Here is a 14,322-nt window from a genome sequence, read left to right as displayed (position 1 = left end):
TGCAGCCTCCCTCGGACCTGGGGCCCGTGGCAGCTACTGAACAGCAAGTTGCTCTTCTGACCTCACCCGTCCTGTGTGTCTTTGTCAAGTGGGGCACTCAGGACCCTGGGCCCCCTGTGGGGAAGATCTCTCCCACTGGACTGTGGCCCTGTAAGGTGTGTGGTGTGTAGGTTTGTGCAATGAACTGTTTTTATCGTCACCCCAGCGATAACATTTCCAGAGTCAGAAATGCAGACCCTTGGTACCTGTGAGAGGTGCCTTTTTTTTTTTAATATTTTCAGAAAAATACTGGAAGATGCAGAGGGCTTGGTGTTTAGCACATAGTAACTGTCTGTGTTTCTGTCTCCTTCACTTGCTGACACATAAACCAGCTGAAGAAGCAGGCATCGGAGACACCCCCAGCCTGGAAGACCAAGCTGCTGGACATGTGACTCAAGGTCAGTGGCTAGAGTCGCCTGCCAAGGCTTGGGGGTTTGGGGAAGGGAGATGGGGACACTCAGACGGACTCCACCCTGAAAAGAGAATCGGGACAGGGGCCATAATACACGGATCCAGATTTTTAGATGGTGGTGCTTATTAAAGATGAGCTGTTCAAATATAGAAAGAGCTCTAACACTTTTTTTTCTAACACTATTGCTGAGTCATTCATAAGGTATTTAGTGTTCTGAAAAACAGCTGGCCTTGTCCAGCCTAAGGAGTAGAGGCTGACGATCCAACAGGAACGCAAATATGTGCATTGGGCAGTTCTCCCTGTCGGCTGTGTCCTCTCTGGTCTATCCCACCGCCACGCCATTTCTCGTCAGCGTTCTCCTGTGCAGACTTCAAACCTTGTTAGGATTTTCTTCTCAGGGACCAAAACTGCTGTGTTCGAGAAAAGCAACTTTCTATAGTCATTTAGCATAAATGCTTTAAGAACTTAATTTTTTTTTTAAACCTGGAGATTCTTTATCTTAGGAAATGGAGACCTCTGATACAACATGGGCTGGGTTTGTTTTCTATCATTTACTGTAGAAGTGAAGTGCAGATCTACTGTGTAATATGGAAGCTTCTATACTGCAGAAGAGCCGGGGAGATGCTGTTCTTTCTGCAGAAAATGATGCGGGATTGAGCCCGTGCTTGGCACTGAGGCCGCCTGGCTTTAGGAGGTGTCCAAGCCCAAAGAAGGGTCTCACTGAGGGTGTTTTGAGGCTTAGCTACGCATTCCCGCTCGCCGGGGTGACTGCCTAGTAGTGGGCTAATGTTTCTCATCTCACGTGGCTCAGAAAAGTGTGTTTTTGTTCTCAAGCTTATAAAGAGTTTCCAAATATTTTAGAAGTGCTAATTAATATAAGGGGGAACCTTGTGATAAATAACTGGAATCCTGCCTCCTGTTTCTTATAGGTCATGGCTTTCCAGCTTAGGCAATATTAGAGGCTTAGGCAATAACCTCTGGAAATGACCATTTATTTCCATGAAAAGAAGTGAACTTAGTTTTTTCTATGAATTTTTATTGCAGGCTGTGTCCACATGCCCCTAAAACATATTCCACATAATGAAGGTACCAGACCAATAGCTCTTCTGGAAATTTTACTATTGTGCTAACTGAATTTTTAAATTTCTCTGACAGTGGCCTAGAACCACATAGTTACACAGACGAGCACCAGGTGACATGCGCACAGGGAACTTGGCACCAAACCTGTGAAAACACGGAGGTTTCTACCTCCGCTCCCAGTCCCATGTTTAATGCCTCAACTGGGGCTGCTTGTCCAAGTGGCCAGTGAAACCCTGTGACACACTGGTGATCCACAGACACACTTCAGTTGCCCAAGGCCTGCGGTCTGTTTCATATTGAAACACTGCGATTTAAGAAGAGCCATGTGAACAAAAGCACAATTGTGAGGCCTCACTCTTGCTCTTTCCTGCTGCATAAGGAAAACGCCCAGCAGCCTGTGTTCAGGAAGTACTACGAGACAGGTGCCTCAGGGTGGGGCTGAAATATGCTGAGAGAGAGGCGTGGGAAGGCCTCAGCCCTGGCCCGCTCACCCTCAGGGGTAGGCCTTTCTTCTATAAGTGTCAGGAGGACCAGGCCTTCTGAAAGGGGAGTGGGGGACAGTTCATCTGGACCCCGGAAGCAATCACACCACTTACCCAGATGTTGTTGACCTCGTACCTCCACCCCTGGTAATTGTTTTGGTTAATATTGACTAAGCACTTTATAGTATCCTGGGAACTAAATAGAATATTCTCCTGGCCTGGCTCCTTCCCCCAGGGGTATAATTACATTGTTAAATTCCTCGCCCATCAACACACACATGCACGGTACAATCATATACTGCTGACTTTTCAGGTATGTTTACTATTCCCATGCGATGCCCCTGTCTCTTTTTTAATAAGGGTCTTTGCATAGGTCTCCTCTTGCATATATCAGCATACAGTAACATCCCGATCAAGAGCAGTTTCTAGGAAGGTCTAGGAGGGAGGCTTATTCTGGAAGGCGGTGGAGACCTGGCCTGTTGGGGGGAGGGGCATGATGACCAGCAGCCCCCACCACCCCTAATCTGTTGGGCTGGTTGGTGGCTAGGAAGTCATGGAGCTGAGGCATCTGCTCAGGTTGTTTCCTACCGACCTTGCTTCCTACATCGCTGTTGTTGGAGCGGTTCTTCCTGGAAGCTGACCAAGGGCCCCAGTAAGGTGCCTGTAGATCCTGACAAAAGCCAAAATCCACACATTGTCCTGACTTCCGTTTATCCATGCAGGATTCATTTACTGATCACCAACTGTATACAGGCACTGGGGGGTGCTAAGAACACAAAATGAATGGGGGCGTGAGTCTGAGGCCCAGCTTGGGGTAGGGGGTGACAGTGCGCGTGGCCGGGGCCCCTCGGCTGTGAGCAGCAGCACAGAGTCCAGCTGGGTTGGTGAGAGAGGGACAGTCACGTGTTACCCATGTGTATGGATAACCGCACACGTGTAAACGCATACATTCTCCCACCTACCTTCCCTCCCCTTCTATTCTTGAATCCCTCTATTCTTGAATCCTTCGGGGTTCTAGGTTTTGTTGAGAGGAGACCTAGGAAGTTGTATGGGTTATTCTGTTGGGAGTAAAAAGAAATGTCAAAGGGTTGGGAGTTTTTAAAAAATGTTCATTAGAAGAACCAAGAGAACTACTTTCCTGTCCTTAATACACAGTCAGATCCTTTAAGGATTCACAAGAATGAACCAGAAAAATAATGAAGTGTGCCCTTCATCAGCGGGGTTGGCACACAGCAGACTGTGTGACCAGATGTGAGCGGCACCCCCCATGGGCTGGCAACTTGGCCACGCAGAGCCCGTTGCTGAGATCTGTCTCGCCTTATGCAAAAGGTCCATCCACGCTCCGTGACCTGGATAAATCGGAATGGTTTTTCTGTTTACAGGACTCTTACAGCAGATCTGTTAGTAGACTTGAGCTCTGAAAATGAGAAACTGGATTTTCTCTATCTATCAGAGCACGGGCTTGAAGCAGGGTTGGTTTGTGGGTCCCTGCTGGTTTCATTTGGCAAAATGGGGAATAGAGAGAGAGGGAAGGGGGAAAGGGTCCTCACTGCACCCACGCCAGGTCCCATGTGCTGATGTGTGCTGAGCCAGCCAGAGCCTGTGACAGGCAGACAAACACTGTAGGCGCTGGATGGGGCATTGGCAGCCACCAGGTCCAAGATGAGAAAACTGAGGTCCACAGAGGGAAGGTGCTCACCAGAGTCACCCAGAGTTGGTGGCAGGTAGACCAAGAGAACTCATTCCAAACAAACAAAAGCCACAAGGGTGAGCACAGAGTGTGTGGGTGGGCTTGCGATATTGTTTAAATGTCCTTTTCTCATTTTAAGAAACAAGTGTGCTCCCTCTTAAACAATCAGTGAGCCCTTGCTAACCTTTTGCCGCCGCTGCCTCTTCAAACCCAGAGGAGTTGAGAGTTCCCGGTGAGCAGAGGGAGGTTCCTGAGCGGCCCCTGGCCTGCGGGCTTAGCTCTCAGAGTCAGCCTAGACACAGCGGAGAAGCTTCTGGGGTCTCCATGCTGCCTCTGGGAGAGAAACAGCCAGAAGGCCCCATCCTAGTCTCTCATCATTCTCAGCATCATCCCATCTGCCACCCGCCTCCTCCAACAGGAGGCCTTCAGGAGCCCCACCAGGAGTGGGGACCAAAACAAGGGGACCGGGCCGAGGAAGAGGTGGCTTTTCCAAAGCCCACCTCCCCTGGATACCTGCAGACAGAACCCAGCAGTGCCAAGGTTTTCCAGGAAGGCATCCTCAGAGAGCCAAGGTGGCGTGGAGGTGAGGCCACAGGTCCGAGGACCCTGGGTCTGACCCACCAGCGCATGTCCAACATGCCTGGGGCTCCCATCCTGCTGGAAGGCCCCAGAGAAGCTACATATCAGCCTTTGGGGACAGAGTCTGAGGACACAAAGGGAAGTCACCGTAGCCTGGGGCTGCTGGAGCGCCAGCCTTTGGGAGATCTGCACCAGGAGAGGCTGACGCTGAAGGGGGACCAGGGCAAAGAGAGGCTGAGGGGTGAGGAGGTCGATGAAGACCGGGACATTGACGAGTCCTCGGCCCGGGGCTCCCCTCCCGCCCAGGTCTGCCCGCGGCTGCAGAGCTCCCCAACCCGAGGCGGGCCACCCCCCCAGACAGTTTCCAGAGAAGCCACTGGCACCCCCGGCTCCCCAGCTGAGGGTGCCATCCCCCTTCCTGTCGATTTCCTCTCCAAAGTTTTCACAGAGCCCCTCGTCTCAGAGCCCAACGGGCCCAGCATAGGGCCCACTGTGGAAGGGCATGACGGGCCCCCCGAGTTCACGTTCCACGTGGAAATCAAAGCCAATGTACAGAAGGAACAGGGAGATTCAGAGTTGGACTTGAAAGGGGCTGCACTTCCGGGGTCCCCTAGAGAGGATCAAGAGCCTCGGAGCCCCTCTGAGGGAGAGGACACAGAAAAGACTGACACTCCACGACCATCTGAAAAGCAGCGTGCAGCTGGTCTACCAGGGAAGCCCGTCAGCCGGGTCCCTCAACTCAAAGGTCTGTGTACAGAGCTCCTTCGCTCCTTCCTGGTGACCTCGTGTGCCACCCAGGCTGCTGGCACTGCCACTGAGCTTCCGGCCCCCCCTTGACTCCTGCCGCTTCCAAGGTTCCTAGGGACAGCCACTAAACCCATCTCCTGGGATCTGCTGCTCACCCTCCCGCGGCCGCCTCCTGCCCCTCAGGCTCTGGAAGCACGTGCTCCTGTCACGCTCGCCCGCCATTCTGCATGTCACCAACACCCCCGCCCAGTGCTTTCTGCTCTGTTCATTTCTCTGGTCACTTGGTTCACCCACAATGGTCCCGCAGTCCACAGGAGGTTGGTGGGCTGCTCTCCAGAAAGGATAACAGCTGCTCCCACTGGAGGGCCTACTATGTGCCTTAAATTTATTGTCTAGAATCTTCCCAACCCTCCCAAGTGTGTGTAATTAGCCCCACTTTGCAGATGAGAGAACTGAGGCTCAGAGAGGTAAAGTGACTTGCTGAAGGTTACCGAGTCCTATGTGACCAAGCTAGGTTCAGAATCTAGGTAGGTCTGCTCTGAAAGGACGCCCCTCCCTGTCCGCCCAGTGACTTCCCGGAGATTCTGAAGTGTCCCTCCCAGCCCAGAGATGCAGAGGTGACATATACAAGCCACCCTGAGCCTTTGGTCCAACAACTCCCACCCCCATTGGCCCTGCCTGGCGGCAGGAGAGACAATGAGCAGGAGCAAAATCTTCCTATTCAAAGCACCTCGCCCTCCTTCCACAGAACCTGTGCTGGGATTTCAGGGTCGCAGCTCCAGCCCCGTCTGGGGTCCTGGGAAGCAAGACCACAGCAGGGTTTTGGGGCCTGGAGCAGTGGGAGGGACAGTTCCCAAGTGTCATGTCTCTGGGTCCTGTCAGGGCGGAGACAGTTTACATCCCAGAGGAGGCTTCGTGGCCACAAGTCAGGTGCATTCATTCATTTAGGACCCTTAGCATTTTAGAATTATTTTCAGGGTTCAGAAATTGGTGCTACTTAAGCTATCAACTGCAAACATCTGTTGAATTGCGATTAGGTCCTACTTGTCAAGCAAACTTGGAAATGTTGTAGGTGAAGGAAGCTGTATTTAAATTTTTAAACAGAAAAAAAAAATTCTGTATCCTGTTTTAAAATATCCTAAGTTCCAAAATAGTAGGGGACAAATAACTGTGGCTTGGACAGATTACAACACTGTTTCCTGAAAATGGTGTTTTATTGTATCCTGGTCCACTGGATACCGATAGGTGTGTCCAGGGAAAAACAGTTCCAGGGTCCAGTAAGTTTTAAACAAAGTTCAGTAGGGTTTGCTGGTGCAGGACTTGTCAGTGGCCTTCATCTTCTAATGCACATTCTGACCCTCCGAGAAGGCCCATAGTATGAACATCCCAAAGTTATTCGATCTCACCTGCTTACATCTCCTGGAAGAGAGCCTGTTCAGTAGCACTCCAATTTGGGAAATCCTGATCTAGCAGATGCTGTGGGTGTGACATGCATGATGATGGTTGATCTGGGGAAAGAATATGAATCAAGTTCACCTGGCAGGGGGTGGGGGGGGGTCTTCCTAAAATTCAGATTACTGGGCCCCATCTTAGGCTTACAGAGTGTCAGGGTGGGTTCAGGAATCTGTATTTTAACAACCTCTCCTAGTGATTCTTCACAGTCAAGTTTGAAAACCTCTGGGCCAGATCATCAATGCTGGTCACTCTAAAAATCCAGCCTCTGGTAGCCAGCAAGCAGCTCCAGGAAGCTCATTGTCCTTGGGGCAAGGGGCATAGGATATTGAAGCCAAAGACATATCTATAGTCAGTCCTCAACAATGAATGTCAATAGAAGAAGAGATAAGGTAGAGATGATGTTGGTAGACGAGTGGATTGATTTCACTGGGGGCTGTGGCTTTCTAAACACAAAGGCTGTCAATGGTTTAGTCCTAAAATCTAGAGTTATCTGTAGGATATTTTACGTTAACCAGTTTATAGCTAATTTGGGGAAATCGCAAGGATTAGCCCCTTGGGAGGCCGTACAGGCGATGAGAAGACCCTCTGGATTGGGTCAAGGGTAGGGTGGGCTCGTGGGGGGAATAGCTGGGCTGGTGCCCCAAGACCCCATTAGTGAGGGGCCTGGGAAGACAACTCACTCACCCTGACCCTTGAGTGACAGCATGAGCAGGGGGTCCTGCTGGGGCCAGGACCTGGCAGATCTGCCCCTTCTGTGGCCCTGGGACTTCCAAGTGCACCTCCTTGGAGAGGAGTTGGGCCCAGCTGGGGAAAGCTGATTCAGGCAGAGGCAGGAAGAGAGCCTGTGAGAAAACCTGCCTTCCCTGCACCAATGTCTGCCCCAAACAGTTTCCTCTCTGTCCTCTTGCATGTCCCCACCCATGGCCAGCCGGCTGCCCCCTTGTCAGGGTGCTCCAAGCAGTGACCCCAGTGTGCTGTGTTGATACTAACAACAAGAGACCTAATAGATTCAAGGGGAAGGAAAATCAGTGGTTTCCACTGAGCCCAACAAAGCACGTTGCACTCTCCTGAGAAATCAGCCCAGTGACGTGGTCTCTTTGCATGAGCTGTGCAAGTAACGTACATTCTCGTTTTACATTTTCTCAGCTCGCATGGTCAGTAAAGGCAAAGATGGCACTGGAAACGATGACAAGAAAGCGAAGGTAAGCTGGCAATACTGTGAAACTGTGCTGTCGTCGAGTTTATCGAGAAGCCGTGCTTTGTGTCTGAATTAATTTTTATATATAATATGTGGAAAGCATTTGTCATGAAGTACAACTGTCTCTCAGAATGCTTTGTGCTTTTATGCAAGCTTAAAATTCCAGCAGTTAGCCATTTTGATACGCCAGGGAAGGGCAGTCGGCAGGTGAATGAATTAGTGTCCCTAGTCGCAGTCAAAGAAGGTGCTCACGTTAAATGAAGGTATGTGTGAATTTTCTGCAGTAAAGTTTGAAATTTTGTGTATCTTACAGTTCCCACTATAGGTCTTGGCTCAGCAAATATATATACATACATACATGTGTGTATGTATGTATGTATGTGTGTGTGTGCACGTGGACATATTAAAGATATATGGAAATACCATATCCTTGGGGGTTGAGGAAGTATTGACCAAGGAAGTGATCTCCAGCCTAAGGGGGAGGGTTCTGGAAAAGCTCTAGAAGAGAGGACCTGTGAAGGAGGGTTGGTCAGATAGGGCTGGGAAAAGGCATTCCAAGGAGTAGGAACAAGCAAAGGACTCAGAAGAGAGACCAGCCTTCCATGAACTCTGAGCAGGTTGGCTGGTTGTTTCAGAGCTGGGGGTGGGCGGCTGACGTAGGAAGGAGACCTGGCGCACACCAGTGGACAGTGTGGCTGCGCTGGTGCAGTAGATGCCTGTCTTCACATATTGCCCAGGATGTGATTTGATGCCACGCTGTAGTCAGTCCTCGGAAAGGAATGGCAGGCGGAACGGTGCTCACCACCAGCATGGCGTCCGCACCAGGCCGCCCTCAATGCTGGAGTTGACTCGCCTCAATGGCCTTGCTTCTTGGAAAACGCTCCTGTAACTGCACTGTGGGGAGCTAATTTCCTCCTTTTAAGCTTTCAACAGGTTTAATTGCATTCTTCTTTCAATAAAATTGTTGCATTCTGAAAAAAAAAATGGCCCTAGATGAAGACCTATTTTTCTTAAAGGTGCCTAAAATTTTCATCGTCAATTCTGCCTGAAGGGTCTGGGTCTTAATCGGTCCCGGAGCCTGATGGAGTCCCCAGTTGCAGAATGTAGCTCTAGGCGTGTGGTACCATAGCGAGGGCTGCTCCCCGAAGGGCCTGCCCTATACAAAGTCAGGGTACATCATCACAAGATCCTGGACCATCACAAACTGAGGGTCCTGCAGAGACTTGGGGGGCTCTGCTCTAGGTGCTTGAAGCAGTAGCAGTAGCTGCTTGCCAGTCATGATACACATTTAGAGGACTCCTGGCCTCATGCATGTATTCATTCATTCATTCATTCATTCATTCCCACACATGGGTATAATGTCTCTGCCCTGGAGCTGTTCGTAGGCTCACAGCAAGGGGTCAGATCTCTCAGAAACCTGGCCAGGTAGGGAGCACCTTGTACATCTGGGGAAGGAGGATTGCTGGTACCCGCCCAGCGTTTCTTCCTTCCACCAGCCCCAGGGCCTCTGCTTGCATCCCTTCCTCACACTCCTCCACCCTTTGGGCCATCCTCCTCACCAAGGCTGGCCACACAGAGGGTCTCGGTCACTTCATGGGGAATTCAAGGGCGATGAGTAACAAACTCGAGAAACCTGATAGAGTCTCTAGTAGTTCAGACCCTCTCCCTGGAACACCTCTAGACTTCTCCTCTCGGTCTTATTCCTAAAGGTGAAGCCTCTTCCACCAGGGCCACACATCCTGGTCAGAGTCCTGAAGAAGCAGTTAGGAAAAACCACAGGTGCCAGCTACACTGTCCGACAGGTGCAGCTGCCTCTGTTAGGTCATCCAGCTCACAGAGACCTGGCCCATTGGCCACCCGTCCCACGCAGGCTATTTCCCTAAGTGGAATGCGTACCAGAGTCAACATTGGTCAGATTAGGATTCACCAGTTCAGAAAGAGATAGAGGGAGGAGAGAGAGAGAGAGAGAGAGAGAGAGAGAGAGACCTAGGTGGTGTCAGGCAGAGTCTTTACAATTTAGAACATGCACAGTCCTGATTTTAGCGAGTACGGTTCTGTCAGTGAGGTGGAACTGAGCAGAAAGTGGGGCACTCCTGAACCGTGACGTATTGGAGATGTTCTATTGAGAAACATCCTAGAATCATCTACGTTGGCAATCTCCATCAACTTTTTGGGCATGAAACACCTGTAAGTCAGTGGTCTCCAAAGTGGGGAAGGCACAAGTAAATCTAATGGGCTACAGAATGAGCATTCTAGAACTTCTATCCATTTTTTGTCTTCTCTTTTAAACGTTCTGTCTCACGTAAGCGTTACAATGTACATCATATTTTGGCATCAGAGTATAGTGTTAACGGATAAATAGGAGTCCATGAGGGTGCATGGTCACTCTCTGCTCTTGCTGATGAGGACTCTTAAGGCTACATGGGCCAAACCGTTTGGAGATCACTGCTGTAAACCATTACCTGCCTTTTTTATTTTTAGTTACTGTCCTTTTTCAGTTTGTTCCCCTCCCCCATGTGCTGACTTTTATTTTGATTTTATTTATGTTTATGTTTAAGACATCCACACCTTCCTCTGCTAAAACCCTGAAAAATAGGCCTTGCCTTAGCCCCCAACGCCCCACTCCTGGTAGCTCAGACCCTTTGATCAAACCCTCCAGCCCTGCCGTGTGCCCAGAGCCATCTTCCTCTCCTAAACACGTCTCTTCTGTCACACCCCGAACTGGCAGTTCTGGAACAAAGGAGATGAAAGTCAAGGTAAGGAAAACACCTTTAAAAAGAATCAGGCTGCTCTAATGTGGTTTTCAAATGTATGTTTTCTTTTTTAGCCAGAAAGACCTTTCTTCAAATAAGCTCATGTTAAAACAGTTAAAATTCTGGTTGAAATGGGGATGAGAACTCCGCGCCAGGTGTCCTTCTGGCTCCCCCTGAGTGCCTCATAGCAGCAGCCCCTACGGCGCCCGAGGGGACCCGCTGTGGCAGTCCCCCCTCTGACTGGGTTCCTTCGTCCATTCTTGACTTTGGTATCTGGAGTGTTTCCAGATTGGCCTCTCTTGGGTTGGAGACCAGTGTCACTATGCAGCAGTGCCTGTCACACTAGTTGACTCACTCCTGAATCGTCGTTAGGTCCTTGGTTAACGTCAGTTGCTTTTTTGAGTGTGTGATATGTATCAAGGTCATCAACTGGGTAACCAAGCCCAGTAGCCAGCAGGCTGTGTTTGTGCACTTTGGCCGGTTGCTGACGGATGCCGGTGTTCACCCACCACGGGCTCTCAGCACACCAGAGGAGTTCCTGAAACCTAAGGGTTGCTTGCGAGAGAACAAAGGAACATGACCTAGCTCTGTTAGCTCTCTCGGTCGGGTTTAACAGTGTCTTCAAGGGCCTCTGGGAAACCAACCACCATCCGTCAAATCTCTAAGGAGAGTTAGAAAATGGATGTCCATATGGGAATGGTCTCCTGGTGTCCTGCATATTGACCAACCCTGGTAGATAATAAACCTTATCATCGCTGTACGCTCTGTGGCCTTTTTTATAAAATACATGAACACAATTCATGCTGATAACGTGTAAACAGTTCCTCTAGGAGGAAATGGTACTCAGAGGACTTGGCATTTGGGTGGCATTGTGGGTTTGTGTGCAGAGGACTTGGCATTTGGGTGGCATTGTGGGTTTGTGTGCCCAGCCAACCCTTGTGGTTACAGGAGACGTTTGTTGCACTAGCAGGCAAAGGGTGGCCCCAATCTTAGCCTCATTTTGTGTCAAAGTGGTTAAGTGGGTCTGGCATTGACTCCAGGTGGCAATGACCTTTCCCAATCGTTAAAACCACTCTACCGTCCTTTGGTTTACAGGGGGTAGATACTAAAACTGGAACAAAGATCGCCACACCCCGGGGAGCGGCCCCTCCAGGCCAGAAAGGCCCGGGCAATGCCACCAGGATTCCAGCAAAAACCACGCCCTCCCCAAAGACCCCGCCGGGCACAGGTAAGAAGAATAGTCTCTGGAGTCCAGTCCTAGTCTCTGAAGGCCTTGACAGTATGTAGCCCCTGAGACCTAATCAATGCCTACCGTTTCTTAAGCACCAGAATGTTCATTTTCTTTGTAATCTTCTTGACAATTTTCTGAGGTAGATATCGAATCCCCACTTTTTATCGATGAAGAAATCGAGGTTCTGAGAGTTTGCGTGGCTAAGTCAAACCAGCTCATGTTAAGCATGAGGAAAACGCAGCCATGTGACTAACACGTGGCAGGAAAGGGGTTTCCCTGAGCTTCTCTGACCCCTAGTCCAGGGCCCGTGGGTGGTAGGTGTTTTTCAGCCGGCACCCGAGATGTGCAGCCTGGGTGCTCACTGCGCATGGCCACACGCAGGGCGCGGCCTCTGCCCGGATCAACTTGCTGGCATGTTAGGGAGCCTCTGACAGAACCTGAGGGGCTTAGCTGAGCAGTCACAGGCTCTGTCTGTCCTCCTGCGCTCCTGTAGTAGCAGAAAAGGCTTCCATAGAGTGATTTTGCTTCCAGGGATGCTACTGAGAGGAGTAGCCTCTTTGGGGGTTGGGGAGTGTCAGGCTTAGCTCCCCTCTTCCGCTGCCCGGGAGACATGTCCCAGGCAACTGCGTTTAGATTCTGCACAACTCAGGAGGCATCTGGCCTGCGTTGGCTCCAGCGTGGTGCCCAGGGGGCCTGCGGAGGAGCCTGGGCTGGTTCAATGGCATCTCTGCAGCCCGCTGGCTGGGTGGCAGTTCACAGCCCTTCACCTGCAGCATGTTTCTGCCGTGGCGTCCAGCCCGAGTTGGCCATGGGGTGGTGCCTGTAAGGACAGCCTCTCGTTGAGGCCTGCTGGCTTGGTTTTTCACGTAATGTTTTCCTCGTGTATGTAATACATACAGTATGCGCTAATTAAGGAATTCTGATTGGAGTCTATATGTGATTTTGACCCTGCTTTTTTTTTTCACTTAACATTATGCCAGTTGACTCATACAACTAGAGCCATAAACTGGAATCGAGCACTTCATTTCTCTTTGGATCTTGCGTGCTCTGGGGTGGCAGCCTGCAGGTGGAGAGAACACCCATGGGCACCCTTGACCTTGTTTGCTCCCTGAGCGCCTTCCCTGATAGGCTCACCTCTGCAGCGTGGTCTGGTTGGGTGCCTGCAGCCTGGAGAAGAACTCATTAAGGCCCATTTAAGCTTGATTATAACAAGGCTTTCTGTGGATCTTTCTTTTTAAGCCACCAAGCAAGTACAGAGAAAACCACCCCCTGCAGGGGCAAAATCTGAGAGAGGTAATCCTGAGTCAGCTTCGCCCGGGGGGCCCCTGCCCCCATTTCTGTGTGTGGCTGTTTGTCGGCTTAGGTTTTTAGAGCTGGAAGACCTGCTTCTGAAACATTGGCATCACTCGTTGAGCCCGAACTGGAACAGTCAGAATTCCTGTTCCTCTTCTTGTGTGTGGCTTGTTTAGATGTGTCCGTCTGATGGATCTTTCTAATCCTGTGTGTTCTCATTTCCTTCTGCTGAGGGCTGTTGGGTGGGGCAGGGGAGCATGTGCCTGGAGCTGTTTGTGGTCGCTGGAGGTGTGGACTGTCCCCAACTAAGGTTTGGGTGTGAAATCAGCCTACTGCTTCTCTGGACGCTTTTACTTGTTACTACATCCACTCTTCAAAATACAGCCCTGGGGCTATGACCACACTGCCCACTTTTCAGATGAGGGCACAGGCTCGGGGATCACTGCAATCAGGTGGCACAGAAAGGGTTTGAAGGCACCACCAAGTTTGAGCCTTGTGCCTGGAGGAGGCAGGGGGGGGGGGGCAGGGGGGTGGAGGTAGGGGCGAGGCTGAGCCTGGAGGCAGAGACCCCAGCTAGTGTCTCCTTAGGTGGAAAAGGAGAAAAGGCTTCCTTTGGCACGTTGCCACAGAGCTTAGGACATGGATAACAACAGACATGGAAATCCACCCTCTAAGAAGGACCGTTTATTCTCCCTATGACGAGTCACCCTCAGAGCTGAGGGAAGCTGAGCCTCTGTGCCCCGGGCACAGCGTCCAGCCCAGGGGCTCTCAGACTCCAGTCTGCTCAGCAATCCCCAGGAGCCTGGGACGCACCAGTCTGTGGGCCTCACCCTAGAGATTCTGTGTATATGTCTAAACGGGGCCCGGGAATCTGCGTCATACAGGTCCCACTCCCCCTCGCAGCTGGAGACTCTGACGCAGGGTCCCCGGGCTCACTCGGAGAAACACTGACCCCCATGGTGGCTGGAGCAGGAAGCTGTGGAAGGGCAGTGGGGCACGGGAGTGCGTGTCAGGGAGCCCGGACAGACTGTGAGGGGAGGACTGGGCCCAGCAGCCTTCCTGGGGGGTGTGGACACGTGCGCTGGTGTTTGCCATGCATCACGGGGGACGGGCGGGCGTTCTTCGGGAGGGAACAGCCGAGCATGAGCGTGGCTTGTTTGGAGAGCTAGGGCAGGTGGACATGAAGCAGGCATACTGCCCAAGGAGCCCAAGGAGTCTGGGAGGCTGGGTAGGGGTCTGGTGGGAAAGTGGCCCTGCACTTGCTGAACAGCTTAAAATTCACCCTGGGGGTAAAGGGCCTATGGATCCAGATGAAGGTGCTGTCTTGTCCTGGCATCGCCCTTATTCCGGGAGAAGGCCTCCT

The 14,322-nt window shown here is 51.2% G+C and overlaps 1 protein-coding gene across 12 annotated transcripts in view; it reads left to right on the top strand.

The window, feature by feature from the left end:
• MAPT (microtubule associated protein tau) overlaps window positions 1-14,322 on the top strand; it is a 103,569-nt gene that overhangs the window by 66,741 nt on the left and 22,506 nt on the right. For 6 of the 12 annotated variants that reach the window (XM_066363117.1, XM_066363115.1, XM_066363116.1 and 3 more), the window contains 3 exons: window positions 372-437; window positions 7,631-7,686; window positions 11,531-11,663. In XM_066363117.1, the coding sequence (XP_066219214.1) occupies window positions 372-437; window positions 7,631-7,686; window positions 11,531-11,663 (255 nt within the window). Of the gene's footprint in view, window positions 1-371; window positions 438-4,721; window positions 5,028-7,630; window positions 7,687-10,240; window positions 10,439-11,530; window positions 11,664-14,322 lie in introns of all 12 variants that reach the window. The other 6 variants (XM_066363108.1, XM_066363107.1, XM_066363106.1 and 3 more) reach the window with 2 other exon arrangements.

Source organism: Saccopteryx leptura, chromosome 2 (genome assembly GCF_036850995.1).
Source record: "Saccopteryx leptura isolate mSacLep1 chromosome 2, mSacLep1_pri_phased_curated, whole genome shotgun sequence".
NCBI lineage: Eukaryota > Metazoa > Chordata > Mammalia > Chiroptera > Emballonuridae > Saccopteryx > Saccopteryx leptura.
The sequence above is the reverse complement of the archived record's forward strand: the minus strand, read 5'-3'. Positions and strand labels throughout refer to the sequence as shown.